The sequence below is a fragment of the Erythranthe guttata genome, chromosome 7 (genome assembly GCF_056151865.1).
Source record: "Erythranthe guttata isolate IM_541 chromosome 7, IM_541, whole genome shotgun sequence".
In the NCBI taxonomy this organism is placed as follows: Eukaryota; Viridiplantae; Streptophyta; class Magnoliopsida; order Lamiales; family Phrymaceae; genus Erythranthe; species Erythranthe guttata.
Genome location: NC_142539.1, coordinates 7,281,518 through 7,297,959, shown reverse-complemented (window position 1 = coordinate 7,297,959; position 16,442 = coordinate 7,281,518). Strand labels below are relative to the sequence as shown.

General features: G+C 31.1%; 1 protein-coding gene and 1 long non-coding RNA gene across 9 annotated transcripts; both read right to left on the bottom strand.

Moving 5' to 3' along the window:
• Positions 1–404: 404 nt before the first annotated feature.
• LOC105972695 (glycine-rich protein-like) lies at positions 405–1,937 on the bottom strand. Of its 5 annotated transcripts, none has more exons than XM_088820845.1 (4): positions 1,783–1,937; positions 1,053–1,094; positions 939–1,019; positions 405–878 (listed from the first exon to the last, which is right to left on the bottom strand). In XM_088820845.1, the coding sequence occupies exons 1-4, from the start codon at positions 1,895–1,897 to the stop codon at positions 733–735; spliced, it is 384 nt and encodes a 127-aa protein (XP_088676971.1). In that variant the 5' UTR covers positions 1,898–1,937; the 3' UTR covers positions 405–732. The 5 variants fall into 5 exon arrangements, with proteins under 5 accessions (XP_088676971.1, XP_088676972.1, XP_088676968.1 ...); XM_088820846.1 differs by having other exon boundaries at positions 972–1,019; XM_088820842.1 differs by having other exon boundaries at positions 405–873; positions 934–1,094.
• A 10,667-nt stretch (positions 1,938–12,604) lies between these two features.
• On the bottom strand, positions 12,605–15,154 carry LOC148769112 (uncharacterized). Of its 4 annotated transcripts, none has more exons than XR_016032182.1 (5): positions 14,878–15,154; positions 14,054–14,182; positions 13,241–13,466; positions 13,055–13,144; positions 12,605–12,938 (listed from the first exon to the last, which is right to left on the bottom strand). It is a non-coding gene; the product is annotated as an uncharacterized LOC148769112 (long non-coding RNA). The 4 variants fall into 4 exon arrangements; XR_016032181.1 differs by having other exon boundaries at positions 13,055–13,240; positions 13,305–13,444; XR_016032180.1 differs by having other exon boundaries at positions 13,241–13,444; positions 14,856–15,153.
• Between the last annotated feature and the right edge of the window lie 1,288 nt (positions 15,155–16,442).

The following is a 16,442-nucleotide window of genomic DNA, read 5'->3' as shown; positions in this document are numbered from 1 at the left end:
ATGCTTTATTAATAATCATCGGCCATGGACATATTGTAGTTGATTGTGTATATTAAGTCACAATACACACACGTCAGCTGGTAGTGACATTTGAGTGTAATTGTGAACTTAATTAGGGATTTAAGTGAAGCATAGAGTAAGAAGATGAAGTCATAGATATTCTCGTATTTAGTATTTTGTTTGCATTATCCCCCCATTCCTTAGATATGATGATTTAGATAATTAGAAATAGATCAAATTCTTATTCCACGTGGGTTCGACATTCTGACGCTTACGTACGAGTCCATTTTCCTACTTAATAATGAAAATTCATGTACTCTTTTAGATATAATTATGATGATTGTGTCCAAAACTTACTACAGTATCGGTGCTTGGAAGTTACAGGAAAACAATTGGTGTACACATTTATTATAATAAAGAGAAATGATGTATATATATATTGCTCAAAAAAAAGCAATTCACAACCTCTCCAATATTCAACAGCAACACTAGTATACATACGTACATTGATGAGAGTTCAATTTAATTTGAAGAAAAGGTAAAAGCTAAATTACACGCTCGCACTCACACTTTTATATCCATGCATGCTCCGGGGTATGCATGCTAATTGCATTTTTATTCATTATATGATTTTCTTTTTTATCTCACACTGCCCCACATAGTAGTACGTACTGTAATTTAAAAACCACATATATATATATATATATCTTTCTGCTGACAAAATTAAATTTGTCAGTTTTGAGGCTTGGCTTGAGGCTGAGCATCCACCTTCTGACCGGCGAAGCTACAACATTGGCAACCACCTCTGTAGTAGTTCCGCCCACAGCAACCATATCGGCAGTAGTTACCACGGCCGCCCCCATAACCACCACGACCTCCTCCATAATTACCACCACGTCCACCGCCACCATAGTTACCACCTCCTCCGGGGTATCCACCACCATAATTACCACCTCCTCCGGGATATCCACCACCATAGTTACCGCCTCCTCCGGGGTATCCACCACCGTAATTACCGCCTCCTCCGGGGTATCCACCACCGTAGTTACCACCATATTTGGCATCGTTCACTGCAGCTCCATTTGTCTTCTCAGCTGAGTTAAATTAAAGCCCCACACAATATAATTAAGCAGAGTTTCATTAGTTAATCATTTCTTTTTGTTTTGGTAACTTATAAGTTTGATATTTCAAATAAAAGAAAAATAGAATATCATGCAAGAAGTTGATTGCATGTTCTCGTTTAAAAACCGAACCATTCTACTCTCCCTCGGTAAATAAATAAAACTATCATAAATTTTCTAAACTGTTTTAATTTTTACCTCTCCGAAAAAAAAAACAAAAAAAAAAACAGCTTACTTTACCTTAAAGATTTCTCTTTGGGAAACTATTATTTAATTTGCTAGCGAAAATAAATGTATTTGAGGATAATATTGACAAAATTGGGAAAAACATCGACTTAGAGTGTAGAGAGATAATTACACAATTAGTAAGACACGTGACATATATATATATATATATATATATATATATATATATATATATATATATATATATATATATATATATATATATATATAATTCAATAATACTCGGGTTGTTCTAAAGTTTTCTCTACGTTTCAAAATAAAATTTGAACTTTTAATATTTGCTCCAAATATTTTCTCGCTACATAACGTAATGAAATGTTGCAACTTGCATGTATACTTTTAATTTCAAGTAAATTTTTTTAGTAATTGGTGATTACAAAAATATCACTCAGAAAGTAATGAGATATATACTTACAAGTGTCAACGGTAGTGGAAGTCTGGGCGAGATCCCTAGCTGCAACTTCTGATGATATGAAAATTACAACCATAGCCAAGAAAAGTACCAGAAAAACTATTGCTTTTGAACCCATTCTTCTAATAGATTGATAATTGAATGAGGAATGTGTTTGGTTTGGCTTCTTTATTTATAGACAAACACATTATTAGAATATATATATATATTATTAGATGAGAGTTTAAGATATAATTGCAGTAGGCCCAAAGAATTGGTTGGTTGCTGAAGAAACGTCTTTATTGAGTTCAAAGTCCACCTTATCTTGATTTATTACTCTAATTTCAGGAAAATATTCATATATTATCATCAAATCCTTATATGAGCATGTATATATGTCGGTATACAAAAAATAAATGGGGCTTCATATATTATTTAGGGTTTAAAATACACTTTGCACCTCTAAAGTATAACCTACGCAACACTTACCCCTAAAGTATTATTTGTAACACTTACCCCTCAACATCAATTATTTTATATTTTAAAATTTAAACACTAATAAACATAACAATCTAATAATTGTTGGATCATAAACAAATGAGAAGTAACTAAAAATTAAATTATTGAAAACAACTAAAAAGTAATATATATATATATATATTGTATAATAATGACTGGAAATATAATTTATGAAATTAGTGAACTAAAATATAAAATATATTTGAATACTTAAGATTACTATTAGTTATGCATTGATTTCTTAAAATTTATGGATATGAATATATTTGGTTACTTGTTCCAATAACAATTAGGTGTTATTTATTAAATATGTACTCAATACAAGATAATATTTTTAATTTTTTTAAAATTGCATTTTTCAGTATATATTTTTATTTGCATAATTTTGTTATTTCTTTAAATAAAAAAGAAATTTTTAATGTATTATGATTCAAAATACAAATTAAATTAAGCTTGATGGGTAAGTGTTACAAATGATACTTTAGGGGTAAGTGTTATAGATTGTATACTTTAGGAGTGTAAACTGTATTTTTTATTTATTTATTAAGTATCAGTGTCTCACGTTCCTTCCTCTATCGAGCGATCCAATGCTTTTTAGAGAGAGACATGAGCACGGAATGGCATCCGTAGACAACTGTCACTTCGTGCATGTTGTCTTGAACAACAATTGTCCAATACCTCCTATCGCCGATTTTTGGTACCGATGCCATGATCCTAAAGCTGATGGCCGGTTGGAAGCCTGCAGACATGGATGGTCGGATTACAACATTCCGAGAATTAATAGGTCAAAATGTTGCCATGTGAGAGAGTTTCGAGATTATTACTATATCAGATAATGGTGATAGTTCTCCGAACAAAACTATGTAAAGTTATAGGGGACCCCAAAATTATGTAAATTTCAATGTTATTATGTCTTGTGTTTTATTTAATTTTTTTATTTTTTTAATTATTTTTTTGGACTCTAAATTAACTCAATGTAACATAAAAAACATATTCCAAGTGTTTTTGAAATAAAAAAATTAAAATTTCAAATTATCTAAAAAAATAACAGTTAACTTTCGACAGTTAGCTGTCAGAAAATAACTATTAGATTTTTTTTTTTTTTGATAATTTGAATTTTTTATCTTTTTAGTGAAATTCACTCAAAATCTATTTCAATGTAACATAAAAAACATATTCTAAGTGTTTTTGGACTAAAAAAATAAAAATAAAATGCAAATTATAAAAAAAAAAAAAAAAAAATCTAACAGTTAACTTTGGCCTTCAACCATTTCAGCTTCACCGCTTTCCTCTTATCCACATCTTCCGGGTACTCACCTAGCAATTTGAGCATCAAATTACTGGCCTGCGTTTTGGAATCACGGGTTAAACGTTCGGAAGATACAATACGCCCAACAACTGGCAAACCGACCAATGTGCTCACATCATCAAGTGTGATGGTCATCTCTCCAACAGGTAAATGAAATGTATTGGTAGCTCGCTGCCATCTCTCTATGAAGGCTCTAAGTAGATGGTCGTCCACAGTATTGTATGAGGCGCGTACAACTGACGTTAATCGAGCTCTGTGTACGACCTCCATAATAAATGGCGCCGGCGCCCAGCCATTCAATGTATGTGTGTGATTCGAAATCGAAATTCGGCGCCGCGCTCCAAGCGCTCTGGACCTCCGTTCACAATATGATAAACAATATGCTTATCGAAGTTTGTGTACAATTCCAATATCTCAGGACCTCGGACCGGTTCGTTGCTCAAATCACCAACTTCTATAGGTGATGGGAGAGGTAGAGCAGGCACCGGATTCGTTGAGGAAGAACCTTCTCCAGACTTTGTAATTGTACGTTGCACCGGCGCAGACAGATTGCTCTTAGTCTTGGTCGTGGTCTTTTTCTTGGTAGTGGTTGTCTTGCTCTTCCCCTTATCAGATAATTCCTTCCTCGTCTTACGGTTCGAGATAGTCGGGGGTCTATGAGGTTCTCGTGGTTCTTCCACTGTAAAAACCCAAAAATAACACACAAATAAATAAATATACATAATATAAAAAAAAAAAAAAAATTGGAAAGAAAAAAAATAAAAATAAAATAATAACAGTTCATTTTCGACAGCAACTTGTCGAAAATGTTGGAAAATTCGAAAGTAACTTGTCGATTTTGCCATAATTTTCGACAGGTTTCTGTCGAAATAGTACTTCAATAAATTTTGACAATAAGCAAAAATCGACTAGAAGGTGTCGACTTATGCATAATTTTCGACGGTAATATGTCGAAAATATTGACATAATCGACACTTTGAGGTCGATTTTTGTGAAACGAATAACAACCCACGAAATTTCAAATCAACTGAAATTAGATGCACCCATTACTAAATAACGATCATTCTTACCTAAAACATTTCAAATCCTAAATACCCATATCAAACAATCAAATCCTAACTCAATATTTACGGGGGAAAAAAATCGAAACTAATTCTTACTTGGAATAACGACGGCGGTAGCGGCGAGGCGTGAGGATAGATTGAATCTCGCCGGTGAGGGATGGTGGAGGAGGCGGCGCCGGTGGGTTCAAAGTGGGGGAGGTTTTTTTTTTCGTTCTTTTAATTGGTTTTAAAATAAGAAATTTCAAAATCTTTTGATATAATCGATATTTTGTAAGAAAGGATATTTTTGTACTTTTAATTTATTTATGATATTAAAATAAGAAAAAAATTATAAATATATACTGAATTGTGATTTTAAACTTGGTAGTATTGAACTAAGGAAATTTTGGGATTTGTTTTAGTGGCCCTATTATTTATTATGCCCATTAATTTCTCATCAACTATCCATGTGTGGTGTCATAATAAGTAATACCTTATCTTGATTGATTCATTCATTACCCCATTTCAGGCAAGTTGTTAGCATCGAATCCCGATGAGCATGTTCAATTGTTCATGCATAGATGTCGGTATTGGAATACAACAAATCAATGCGTCCTTCATATATATTACCATCAACTATCCACACGTGTGGTTCATAAGTACTTTATACAATTATTATGTATATACTTTCTCCTTCCCCTAATATTTGTCACTTTGGCCAATTTTTCATATTTCAAATTATTTGTCATTTTTTTTTTTTTTTTTTTTTTCAAATAATTTTCATAAAAAAAATTATTTTTTTAAATACTAAAATATTAAAATAAAGGAATATGATGTTGTTGTTTTTTTTTTGTTTTTTTTTTAATTTTCAATATTTTAGAATATTCGAATATCCATTCCGTTAAAAATAATAATAAAAAAAATGTTTTATTTTTTAATTGAACTATTTAATAAATATACACTATTGTTTGTATATAATTTTTATTATACCATATTTCAAATTAAAAATAATTATACTATTTAATAAATATGCAATATTTTGAAATTTGAAAATTTAACAATTTAAATGCAGTATATTTTAATAATTTAAAGCATATTTGTTGTTTTCTAAATTTTTTGTGATCTCCAGCCCGCAATTGTTAGGACAAAAAATTGTTTTCTAAATGCAGTAGTTTGTCAGTATATTTCGAAAACAATATTTAATATATAATATGTTTCGAACTATAAACCGGATTATGCATTATATTTGTCAATTAATATTTCAAATAAAATATCAAATCACCAATATAAAGGAATCTTTAATATTTCAAGATTCCTTTATATCATCTTTGATTGATTTAATTTACACTTTAATTCAAAATTGAATGGTAAAAAATAAAAACCGTATCTTCATATTTAATGCTTTTATATTGCAAGATTTTTTTCCACAAGTTATTATTATTTTTTTTGGATTGTTTTTCCTTTATTTGTTTGATTTGATTTCATTTACTAATATATAAATCTTTTGAATTTTTAATTTTTCCATAGAATTAAGTTCATTTTCAATACTATATAAACCCCTCAATGTTCATTTCATTTTTATCTACCACCATTCGATTACAAAGTGCACAATGTTCGTATTATACAGTTTCATATCACATTTTTTTTTTTATCATTTCTTATAGATTATTATAAGTATATATGCATAGTTTTATATTCATAATTATTTTTATATATACATATTAGTACTATTTGTATTTCTTTCTTTTGGGTTTTAATTTTAATATACTTTTTTAATTGTTTTCATGCAGTTTATTAAATAAAGTCGTTCGTACTTTATGAAGATCAAAAAAATTGTTTGTGCTCAGTCCAAACAACGTGTTCTTTGCAACGCGTATTTTGATCCTAATTTCGATCCATGTATGTGCGTCTCATGTAGGGAATCAATCAAAGTCATTCCACGCTCTGGATCTTGCATTGTATGTGGGATGACTGAAATGGAAGATTTCAAATCTTTATTTTGTTGTGGGTTATGCTGAGGCTTTTATACATGAACGATAATGTATTCCTACAAATCATTGTTGGACCAATGGATCCACATGGAGGTGTGATTCATGTGATTGGTTATTTAATATGTGTATGTACCAACCCTTTGCAATTCAAGAGAATCTCAATATTGATGATGTTGAAGCGGTGGATAATGGCTCGATATGTTATTTTACAAAAATATTTACACGTTATGATATGCACAAACTGGTACGTTATTTATTATATATATTTTTCTTATTCAATAGATGCGTTTTAATGTGATTATACTTTTATTAACAATTTTCATTTTAATTATGTTGTAGTACCTGCGCAAAACTTTCAAGAGACTGCTGGATTGGTTGCCAAGAAATATATTCATGTTGAATAGGAAGAGGGTTCGTTGAATAAAATTTGTTTGTATGAAGCAAAAAATAAATCACGCGGGGTATACCTCACAATTGGTTGGAATTCGTTTTGTACATCGAATCATCTTATTATTGGCAACACATGTTCGTTATCGTTCGACGTCATAAGTAATATAATAAAAGTTACGAACATAGAATAGTTTATTACATTTTGCAATTATGTTTGGTAGTTATTCTAATGTTTTTATTTTCTATGTCTTCATGTCTTTATGGAGTATCCTAAATATAAATATTTTGATTTTGGTGCGATAATATATATTTTATTAATTTCTTGATACATCTATATATATTTGTTTTATGTTTATAGATTGTTCCAACTGTATTTTATCAATTATTTTTTATAACTTCAATGCGAATTGTCGTATACAATACGCAATTAATATTCTCGGGAAACATCATTTATAATTAATAATATACATATATATTAATATGCATCAACAAGACCTAATATACATATATGATTGTACCTTATTTGTATAATAAAATTTTCATGAAATATTTTCTATACATGCCCTGATTATAAAATTGTATGAACTAGAATACTGAATTATATCTAGATATACTTAACATACACTTCAAATTTATATATAGTTCGATAATATTAGTTTGATATCCATACTAGCAGTAGTGGATTAGTAAAATAATCTAAAATTTGTGCATACATTACAAAGGAATATATATAAATGTCTGTTAAATAAGTTTATAGTTCATAAATTCAATAATGTTAGTTTGGAATTGTTGATTGTTCGAAATGTTTTAGTATATAAGTTTTCAAAGTCATCTATAATAATAATAATAATAATAATAATAATAATAATAATAATAATAATAATAATAATAATAATAATAATAATAATAATAATAATAATAATAATAATAATAATAATAATAATAATAATAATAATAATAATAATAATAATAATAATAATAATAATAATAATAATAATAATAATAATAATAATAATAATAATAATAATAATAATAATAATAATAATAATAATAATAATAATAATAATAATAATAATAATAATAATAATAATAATAATAATAATAATAATAATAATAATAATAATAATAATAATAATAATAATAATAATAATAATAATAATAATAATAATAATAATAATAATAATAATAATAATAATAATAATAATAATAATAAATGTATTATATTTATAGAATTAGATGTTTAAATTTTTTTAATGTAAATTTATATATCAATTTCAATATATTATTAAGATTTATATTTTTTTATTAAAAAAATGTGTGTAATTAATTATTTATATATTTTTATTAAAACAAAAATGTGTATCGATTTTTTAAAATTATTCAGAATCTCCATAATATATTTTCAATTAGGATATTCCATAAAAGGATGGGATTTAAAGTACAGATATATTCACTTCTTTACATATATCTTCATAAAATATATATCTACAGTATTACTAATTTATAAAATCTTTTCTTCTCCACAATATTATGCACATGTACTCACCTAACTAGGAATCGATTGACTTTCGATTAATTTGTTTCCTTATTATACCGTGCATAATTAATAGATTTGTGTATGTATTGAAGTATGTTGTTTTAATAGGTTTCCATAGTTTCGAATATTTCACATTTTGGTAATGAATAATTTTAATTTTATAAACATGGTGATAGTACGTAATAAATATTGACTCAATCACTATTAATAATTTAATATCTCTCTCTCTCTCTCTCTCTCTCTCTCTCTCTCTCTCTCTCTCTCTCTCTCTCTCTCTCTCTATATATATATATATATATATATATATATATATATATATATATATATATATATATATATATATATATATATACACGAATTTTGTTTAAATAATGGCATGATTTGGCGAAATTGATGCATATCATTGAACAAAATTTATACAAAATTCTATTAATATAATAATCACAATTTACGATTTTCCATTATTTTTTAAATTAAGGGAAAAATTAATTATATACTTTTGGGGTTTTCGTTATTTAATCATATTTTTTTTGTGATAGGTAATTTGTTTTAAATTTAAAATTTAAAATCAAATCTTGGAAATCTTTGTTTAATGTTAGTTAATTGTTTCCATTTTTACATATTGTTTTATTTTTTTGTCATGTAAACACAACTATAAAACTCTCATAAACTCATTCATCACCACCATTCGGTTTATGCTACAACACTAGAGACAAGGGTTTTTTTTTTTTTTTTTTTTTTTTCCCATTTATATCTTTTCATTTGTTTTGCCCAAAAGATTTTTCTGACAACTTAAATCTTTATGTTTTATCTATTAGTTTGATTGTATGCACGCACTAATTATTTAATCATATTCCATTTTACTTTATTTTTTATTTTCTTTTTGTTTTTGTTCGTTATATTTATAAATCTAACAGTTGTTTTTTTTTTCTTCTTATTAATGATTTGTAGGTATGGACCTTGTCGAGCCATGTTTACATTGTTGCACCTTCTATATAAATTGTACATTCACCACCCAACTAGTAATACTCCGGTTATTTCTATGTTACACCCGTTGAAGATTATATTGGGTATTTTTTTACTGTTGATCTATACACACTAATGAGGGTATGTGTGTGTATTTGTGTATATATTAATGATAAAGATCTACCCGGTGTTGGTACGAATTTCATTTCTTTATATATTTTTTTCAATCTATCCATAACTAAAGAATATATAATATATAATATATAATATATTTTTTTAGACGTGACATTCTTACATGGTTGTCTATGATTATATATTGCAGAAATGGGCAAAGTTGAATCGTTTGGGAGATTATTTTCATTTCATGTTGGAGAATATTTATTAATTTATTTATATTGTTTTTATTTACATATTTATCGAATTATATTATAATAATTTAGACCCATTCTATTTATTTAGTTTAATTTTTTTTTAACAACAGTGCGAAATACGTACTCATTCCGTTATAAATATTATTTACAAATCATATTAGTCGTTAAGTTCTTAAACTTTTTATATGTTATTGTCATTTAACTACTCATCAATTCATATTTTCCTTTTCATTTTCTGTAGGTTTTTAATGGTAATTTTGAAATTCAATACTATGTATTTCATGTTCTAGATTCTTCAAACGAATTTGCAAGAAATTTTGCCGAAATGATAGTAATTAATTTCAGTTACTGAGTAGACCATTACTTCAATTATATGGATTCAAACCTTATACATTTTCAATTTCTAAATTTTCCTTTTAAAACGTTGCCAATATATTCTCCAATTTACATAATTGACTCTTCTCCAATTTACTTATTTAAGATGATTTGTTTTAATTCTTTGGATTTGCTTACTATTCTAATCATACCTTATAAGTTGATATTTAATCAATTCAAATTTATTTGAATTGCCGTCAAATTTATTTTGTTTTGCTATTGGTCTTAGTCTTGATATTGGTATTTATATTGGTATCAATATCAGTATCAATATCAGTATTAAATGTTAGTATCAATATCAACATCATTATGCGTATCAATATGAATATATCAGTATGCGGATCAAAATATTAGTATTAATATTAGTATCAATATCAGTGTGAGTATCAGTATGAGTACCAATATTAATATCGGTATTAGCATCAATATTAGTGTTTCTGTCAGTAAGAGTATCAATATGAGTATGAGTATCGATATGAGTATCATAATGAGTATGATAATTAATATGAGTTTCAATATTACTATTATTATTAATAATATGCGTGTGAGTATGAGTGTGAGTGTGAGTGTAGTGTGAGTATGAGTATGAGTATGAGTATGAGTATGAGTATGAGTATGAGTATGAGTAGTAGTATGAGTATTGGTATGAGTATTAGTATGTATGTATGAGTATTAGTATGAGTATTAATACGAGTATTAGTATCAATATGAGTATTAATATGAGTATGAGTATATGTATCAGTATAACTTCATGGCTGGATTGCAGCCATGGGCCCAAACCGAGTTGCGGAGACACGGAGTGAAAGATCTGCCAAGTGCCATTTCGGCAGCGGATCGACTTTTCAATTACAAGGTGATGGGGGCCCCGATGATTCCAATAGGGAAGGCTCGAAGAAGAAGTCCAAAGGGAAGAAGTTCGGTGGCAAAGGTGGCCGTAATTGGAAGCAGAAAGAGAGCGGTGATGGCGAAGGATCCATGGTGCAAACTAAGACCGGAGGACAACCTGTCGTCAACAAGCAAAATCGTGGTTGTTTTCTATGTGATGGCAACCATCGGATGAGGGACTGTCCTAAGAGAAGCAAGTTGAATGCTTTGATGCGGGAGTCGGATAGTGAGGAAGAGTCGGACGAGACGAGGCGTGCGAATCCGATTCAGTTGTTGAGTGCTTTGGTCGTGGACAAGGCACCCAACGGCACCAAAGGCTTGATGTATGCTACGGTACGGCTCAATGGCAAAGAATTGAAGGAGATGGTTGACTCGGAAGCAACACATTACTTCGTTGCCGAGAGAGAAGTCAAGAAGCTGGGCTTGACTCTCTCTAAACATGCAAGTCAAGTTAAGGCTATTAATTCAGAAGCGGGGCCGGTGTAGGGCAGAACCGAAGTTGATTTAGTGATCAGTTCTTGGAAAGGGCAATGCGGATTGACTGCCGTACCACTAGACGATTTCGATGTAATATTGAGGCTAGAGTTCCTACTTGTTGCCAAGGCTGCGGTGATACCATTTCTCTAAGAGTTGATGATTATGGACAAAAAGTGTCCATGCTTTGTCGAATGCTCGTACATGACTAGAGCAAAGGCGGGAAAAAAATTGGTAGGATTGTTGGCTGCGGTGCAATTGGAGGCAGATTATATTCGAACAACGAGGAGTCATCGAGTCTAATTGCAGCCGTTGGAAACAAGACGGTGAATTCTCGGGCTGGTTTACTTGTACGTGCATTGCCGAGAAATGAGACAAGGGCCGAAGGCAAGTTGAGGTATTCATTTGGGTTGATGAATGGGCAATGTGTCCTTACTTTTGTTCCAAGTTGCTACCCTGTGTGGCATGGTTTGTGGATTCGAAATGTGGTATCTTCTAAATTTGTGTTGCGTGTTGAGTTTTTGTTGGGCTGGTTTCTATCGTTGATGAAATGGAAGCCGTGTTTGGGTGATTTCTGTGGGTTGGAGGTCTTCTTTCTCGATTGGTGTGTCAATCGAGATAAAATGCTAGTCGTGCCAAAAAACTAGCATCACTACCAAAAAAATGGGCTTTTGTGACGGAAATTTTGGTCATTGAATTGAGGAAAATCCGTCACAAACAGGCTTTTGTGACGGAGTTGTGTCGGACTACGTCCGTGAGAAATAGCTTCGTCACTGATTAAAATAGTGACGGCTTCTGTCATAAGTATCGTCACAAAAAGTCCGTCACATGCATCCGTAACAAATGTTCCGTCAAATTTCAGTCACAAGCAATCCGTCACATTGATTGTCACAAATATCCGTCACATTTCTTCGCAATACCACCATAATATTTTTTGTTCTCTTTATTTTACTACAATATTTTTTTGGACAAAAAATCAACAAAAATTCACAAAACATAAATATATTAAAAAAAAATCATATCTTTTCCAATATCTCATAACTTCATTTGGCTAGTAGTATCTAGTGCTAAGAATCTGTTAAAATTACACAACATAAATATCTTATTTATAGAAACCACAATCTCTTCTGAGCTCTAAACTCGTTTATATTCCTCCTCTTTTTTTGAGTCACTGCCATTTCTTTTGCCTCAATTTTCAGGTCACATTCGTAACACCATTCTTCTGTATCATCCTTCAATATCGACAATCCATGGCCTTAGTATCTATCTTCCTCTTCATGAAAAACGAGAAGGCTTTCCTCAAAGAATTTCATCTTTCAACTGTTTAAAGCAAAAGGCAAGGAATAATTAGAACAAGCTAATAAGTATGTAAGATCTCTTTAGATGTCTGCTACTTTTAAATGCAGTACAAAAAAGGCGAAAAAAGCTCAATTCACCTGTTCTAGAGAAGTTTTAGGCAAATTAGATCTTTTATGATCTATAAAAGGCTGAAGATCACACGTCGACATTTCCGGTCCAGTAGGTCTCTGACGTGACGAAGATGTTTGCCAATATTTACATACAAGTTATCATTATCAACACTTCCACTTTAGTATATTGACTTGCTTAATAACGTGAATTACCTCACTCAATAGCCGTCAAAGGACATCTTCGCAACAATCAGACTTGCTTAATAACGTGAATTACCTCACTTTTGAATCGATGTAGAAGATACAGGATTTGCATCAGCTCCTTGATCGGAGAAACTCTCCAAAATTCTCCAGGAAGACATTTCTCTTGCATTCTACCAAGATCGTCGGTTATTTCTGGCTCCATTTCAAGCAAACCTAACACCATAAATGCATAATTCTAACTTCTCTCAACAACAAAAACAAAAACCATTGAAAATACTTTAATTAGAAATACAAGGCACTACCAATAAAGCCAAATACATCTAATCTCCATGAAATTGTTGAGAATACACGATTTAAGTATATATATACTAGTGTTGGTGCACCGCGCAATGCACGGTCTTATTGCCCGGATTTAATCAATGCATGAACCTATTCAAACCAATAATACCCAAACATTGTAAAATGGAAAAGCAATATGCATCGCCGCATCTGCAGAATACATGCCAACCCATTCGACAAACAAACCATTGTTGTGTATCCTGATCGATAAATTGATCAATCCTACAACATTCTAGTGAAAATTACACAACACATCAAAATATACAAGAGCGATAAAGTGGTGGAATAAAATTGAAAAGACACTTCGCCTGCAATATCTGAACAACAAACTAAAATTATTAGACTGACAGCAATATATGCTGCAGGATGCAAGTCATAAAGAGAAAATAACCGAACGAAACTAAAGACTACACCAAATATAGAGAAAATCATAACACAAAGCAAGATTCGAAAAAAGAAAACGAAAAACGAAGAAGGAATTACCATCATGATCAACGTTTTCTTTCTTTCGATATTCATCGTACCATATTTCCGTCAATTTCCTTCAGGTTCCACTTTGCTTATTTTTAAGCTCTTTTATATTGATGCACCTTCTAAAAATCACGAGCAAAACTAAAACCAAAAGAAGAAAAGGGGAAGTGAGAAACTACGGTCAACAGGTGAAAAGCAATTCAACTTCCCAAAACCGATACCAAAACCATGAGATAAGGAGCATGCTTATAAAATATAAATAATTTCCAGCATGTATTTATGCTAGTTAGATATTAAAAAGAAGGTATATATGGCATTCGACAAAAGTTGAGTTTTGCGCAAATATAAGTAGACATGAAACAGAGAGCCCAGAACATATGTTCGCTTCTAAACCAATCTACAAATCACATAACATCGCCCAAACCGAAACCGAAATCGAACCGAAACCATGAGATAAGGAGCATGCTTACAAAATATAAATAATTTATGATAACCAGACCAAGTTTGTCACCTATATCCTATTTCAAAATATAAAATCACACTGCACAAACGCCAAAGTAGTTGATCATCCACACATACCACTTGTGTATGGAAAACAGATGATGAAGAAAACTTTTGATAGTAAACAAAATTAATTGGTGCCAATACTTCCTCCGTATTAAATTGAATTCTATAATAGTCACAACATCTCAATCCTCTGTAATTTGCACAAAAAAATAAAGTAAAAATTGGTCCAGCTTCACCATTATCTCAACAGTGGGATGGAAGCACTGGGTGGAAGAAAACAAAAAAAACGGGAAATCCAAAATAAGACCTTACTGAAATCCTTCTCATACCTCACTCCCCTTCAGCCATACCGTCCCGACGGCCGCGGGCCTGCGATGTTGGCGGCGGTGGCCATTTGGGGAAAGCGGAGGCAGGCGACCAAAAACACGAATCGGCAGAAATTGTATATTTCGAAAATTCTGGAGACCAGGAAACAGGTTCGCCCTCCGGTCAACGAATGTAGAGGGACGAATATTTGCGGCCGGAGCCCCACAGGACAACGGACGGAGTGCGGTCGTGGCAGGTGAAAAGAAATTGAGAAAGAAAAACGATTTGTACTGCTAGAGGCCCTAGAGGGGATTTAAATACAACGAAGCGACGTCGTTTTACATGGTTGGGGCCTTGGGGGCAAAAAAGAATATGTATAAAATATATATATATATTTAGCAACTTTTGGCAAATAAAAAGAATATATATAAATTAAATAAGGTCATACAGACTAGTATATTTTATAAGTTAGATTTGTGTTCAAGATAATTAACTATATGTAAATCAATAATCAAATTAATATTTGAGAATACAATTTTTTTTATTAAACATATAAGTGAATTAATTAATTAAGAATAAAATACATTTGTTACCGTAAAAAATAGTAAATGTTCAAAAATCCAATCTCCTATAGAACTAAAAAATTAATAAAACACAAATAAATTGAATTTATATTTTCAATTTATTCATTTTTGGTGTATTAAAGTAAATTTACGAAAATTAACATAGTAAGTAACACAATAATTAGAAATAATTAGAATAGTGATATATTAATGACGGAACATAACATGTGACAGATTAGTGTCTGACATGTATGTGACAATTTCTTACCGAATAAACATAGTGACGGAGTAATGACAAAACTTAAAAGGTGACGGATTTGTGACCGCAATGTATGTGACGGATTGGTGACATGCAGGATATGGTGACAGATTTGTGACCGCAATGTATGTGACGGATTGGTGACATGCAGGATATGGTGACGGATTTGTGACCGACATTAATTAAATTGTTACACTCACATAAAATTTGTGACCAATTTGTGACTGAATCAATTTCCGTCAAAACATTTGTGACCGAAATGTGACTGAGAGTCGACTGTGACAAAATCCGTCACTGATGCGTCACATATTGGTCATTAAAAAATTCTAAATTCCAATAGTACATTTCGTCACATATTCGTCACTCATTCGGTCACTACTGGTGACGGATTTAGGCTGTCACAAAATATCCGTCACAAAAGCCCAGTTTTTTGGTAGTGCATTTTCACGTGTGGTATGGTGTTGCTGTTTGGACGTAATTGGTGTTTGTTTTTCTGAGGGCTGAAAGAATTTGTGGGAAATTTGTGGGATCGGACTTGGGATTTGGGTTTCGATGGGGTGCTGTTGATCGAGCGCAATCGAGGACAGTGGCAAGACAAGTGGAACAAAGGGAAAGATGAAGCTGATGGTTTCAGTTCGATGAGGGCGTCGAAAGCCGTTGGTAGGGGAGGTATGTTACCCCCTTAGTCGGTGACATCGGCTATGACTCGAGTGTGGCCGAGTCATGGCCGAGAAATGGTGCCAAGCAAGAGTTGGCACAAGGCAGC